Below are 3,397 nucleotides of genomic sequence, written 5' to 3'. Positions count from 1 at the left end.
GGGGGGGGGGGGGGGGGGGGGCATCAATGACATGTAAGGAATGTCCACAATGGCCTAATTGAAAGAAGAATCCAATCCTATGGTTGTTCAAGGTCACTGCTAGTTGATTTACGACGAAGTTCACTATTTAACTCAGCCAACAGTTATGGTAGCCTAGCATTTTTAATACTACTTCAGTAAGTACAAATTCTCAAAAGTAAAACCATAACGAAGAGGAAAGGTGTAAAAGAAAGAACAATACTTGGAAAGAACACTCCTCCTATCAGGATAGACAAGATCACCGTATGCAGCAAGAGATGATTCTATGACAGAAGGGTCATCTGTTATCATTTTACCAAGGCGTTCTTCAATCCCACTGAGCCTCTGCCAGAGTCATAAATTGATAATTACAAGCCATGAATGAATGAGAGTGTGAAATAAAAAAGGGAAGGAACAGAAAACAAACTGCATTTAGCGAATAGTGTGTAGCAAGGCCACAGACAATCATTTCCACACCATTGAGTTTATCACCGGTTAGAGCTAAGTACTCCCCTGCAAGGAAGAAAATTATCTAAGAAAAATTACTGTTTTTCAGCCCCAACAAGCTTATAGCAATTGAATTTAGAGACTTTTATATATGAAACCAACTGAAGGATAGCAAAATTACGCAATTCAATGTGTTGCTTTAGATGTATTACTTGATCGAGTATACAATTATTGCCATCTCATCCTAACAGAATAACTTTCACTTAAATAAAAAGCTTTACCACATTGATAATGTTCACTTTCCTTCGTATTTTTTGGCATTCTTTTACGCTTCAAGGAAAGCCAGCCATGAGAAATATTCATCGGAGTACCAATTACGGGATCTTATGTCTCTAGGTTTTATCCAGTTTTTGGAAAATGGATTTGCATTGTGTCCACCAAAGGAATTTACATTGGAATTAATTTTATAAGCTCTATCTTCCAATTGAACAAATTTGAGGCATCCAACTTAAAATGGAGATGCCCTCAACTTAAATCAATTATTATGTACTGTACATTGGTCAGGTTTATATGTATTTAGGGGAAAAAAAAATTCACAAATTCAAAATGCGGTACAACTTGAATGGAATTAATTTTATAAGCTCTATCTTCCAATTCAAACTGCTGTAAACATTACCCAAGTAGCCAGGAAGACGAGAAAGATAGAAGGAAGCTCCAGCATCAGGATGGAAACCCATTCGAACCTCAGGATGAGAAAATACCTGTAATAATTAAATGTAAGACAAATAAATAAATGAGGGACTCAACATTGCTAATTTGAATTGAAGGGCAATAAAAGGGGTATATTTCAGGTGACTTAAAAAAAAATTGGAATTGAAGAAGGGAGATTATTCTTTCTTGACTAATTGTGCTTCAACTACACAGGAATATTGGAATGTTATTTAGAAACAGAAAGCCTAATCTCGTTCCCAATTTTGTGGTCCAACAGAATTCCAAAATATGAAATCTGTGCAGAAAGGAAAGGCTAGCTATCTATCTGATTCAGAAAAATGATATACACTCAGACAGACTTCAAGTGATATGCAAAATCAGTATTAAATTATACGTTGTACTTTCCTTTATTTCATTTCTCCCTTTGGGATATTGTTTCCTCGAACAATTTTGTATCTTCTCATCAATAAATGAAAATTTCATTTCTTGTTAAAACATATATATAAGTCATATTTTACTCAAGTTTTGGCTATCAACATTTGTTGACATACATCTAGTTCTTAAATCTCTCCATTTTCAAATACTTAAATTCATTTATTCAAATATCATGTTATACGAATGTATAATGAGCAATGTCAAATAAGAATCATCTAGGTATCTAGATAGAAAAACATCACAGAAGGTGATTACTCCTGCATTCACTTACAGTTCTATCAGTCACCACTTTGAACATTCCTGGAAGGGAAATCCCAGCCCCACCTCCCATCATGATACCATCCAACAGTGCCACCTAATGAAAATAATAATAACAGGCTACAGTGTTTTAAAGGTAGCATAAAATGTATACATAAATTCATAAGCAAACAAAATGAAGAAAGAAAAAAAAAACATAAAGTGCATACTGAAACATCAAAAAAATGCACTAAACGCTCTCTAATCTCAACAGTAACCCTACGCCTAGAGTAAAAAAAAAAAAAAAATCATAAAAGACTGATGAGCACTACATAGTCAATCATAACACTGAACATCTCAGCGAGGACATGAAGAATTGTTACTCACATGTGGCTTCAAGTAAGTTCCTTGAAGATACACAAATTTGTATAATGTCTCAAAGAACTTCCTGCAGTCTTCAATATTCCCTGTGTCCAAAAGGAAAAAGGATTCACTTAAGTTCTCTAACATATTTGCATGAGTTAATGAATCCCATTTAAAACACTATACGCTGGATGTAAGATGATAGCAAACCTGTTAGGCTGTTAGTGTAAACTTTTTTCTTCTTTTTTTTGACTCAGTTACAAGGCTTAAATACAAATCAATAGAGGTGGATTATTGTCTAAAAGAAGGACCGACCGTGGGAAAGATTACCATAGTGAAACACTGTCTAACCCACTAAGTTTAAGAACCTTCAATCAAAGTTTTCCCTACTTCATCTATCCAAATGGTGCAGAAAATTAAGCCATTTCTTCTCTAGAGAAAGTATGTAGGAAATATTAATTTGATTCCGGTTCTAATTATTTCCTTTGAGTTACTAGAATAATCCTCTACAATCAAAAGTGTATGGCGCGTAAATTGGGTGAGGAGAGCATTAAAGACTTAATGAGGTTTCTTGAGATGAACGGGAGAATCATTTGAGTTCATTCCTCCTTCCCTCTACCGTTCCAGGATTTTCTTCTCTCTAGTCTCTATTAGGTGTTCACCAAAGCAAAAGCATTAACAATGTGGAGTTCTTCCTCTTCATCTTACTTCTTGGGATAAAAGGATAAAAAAGAGAGGGTTTCGGAAGGAGTGAGGTCTTTTGTATTCAATTTGAGCCTTCGATCCCAGACATCTTTGCTAACTGCCTCCTTTCTTACTTTTTTCCATATTAGTTGGATTCAAATTCTACTTATTTCCTTTTTACTAGAATAATCCTCAGAAATCAAAAGCAGGCAGCGTTCAATTGGGAAGGGAAAGCACTAAAGACTTATTGAGGTTTCTTGATATGAAATGGGAGAACCATTGAGTTCTATCCCTCCTTCCCTCTATCCTTCCAGGACTTTCTTTTCTCTAGTCTCTATTATGGCTTCACCAAAGCAAAAGTGCAAAGACAATGTGGAGGTTTTCCTCTTCATCCTACTTGGAGTAGGAATTGGATCAATTTTTGGGATAAAAGGATATATCAGAGAACGTTTGGGAAGGAGTGATTTTTTTTTTTTTTTTTTTTTTTTTTTTTTTTTTTTTT

The 3,397-nt window shown here is 34.9% G+C and overlaps 1 protein-coding gene across 1 annotated transcript in view; it reads right to left on the bottom strand.

Annotated features, from left to right (window-relative positions):
- Positions 1 to 3,397, bottom strand: part of LOC111445940 (3-hydroxyisobutyryl-CoA hydrolase-like protein 2, mitochondrial) — a 7,185-nt gene that overhangs the window by 1,943 nt on the left and 1,845 nt on the right. Inside the window, exons 5-9 of the mRNA XM_023084497.1 lie at positions 2,236 to 2,315; positions 1,883 to 1,966; positions 1,142 to 1,226; positions 446 to 531; positions 242 to 363 (exon numbers count right to left, since the gene is read on the bottom strand). Of these exons, the coding sequence (XP_022940265.1) occupies positions 242 to 363; positions 446 to 531; positions 1,142 to 1,226; positions 1,883 to 1,966; positions 2,236 to 2,315 (457 nt within the window). The remainder of the gene's footprint in view (positions 1 to 241; positions 364 to 445; positions 532 to 1,141; positions 1,227 to 1,882; positions 1,967 to 2,235; positions 2,316 to 3,397) is intronic.

Source organism: Cucurbita moschata, unplaced genomic scaffold (assembly GCF_002738365.1).
Source record: "Cucurbita moschata cultivar Rifu unplaced genomic scaffold, Cmos_1.0 Cmo_Scf00008, whole genome shotgun sequence".
Taxonomy (NCBI): Eukaryota; Viridiplantae; Streptophyta; class Magnoliopsida; order Cucurbitales; family Cucurbitaceae; genus Cucurbita; species Cucurbita moschata.
The sequence above is the reverse complement of the archived record's forward strand: the minus strand, read 5'-3'. Positions and strand labels throughout refer to the sequence as shown.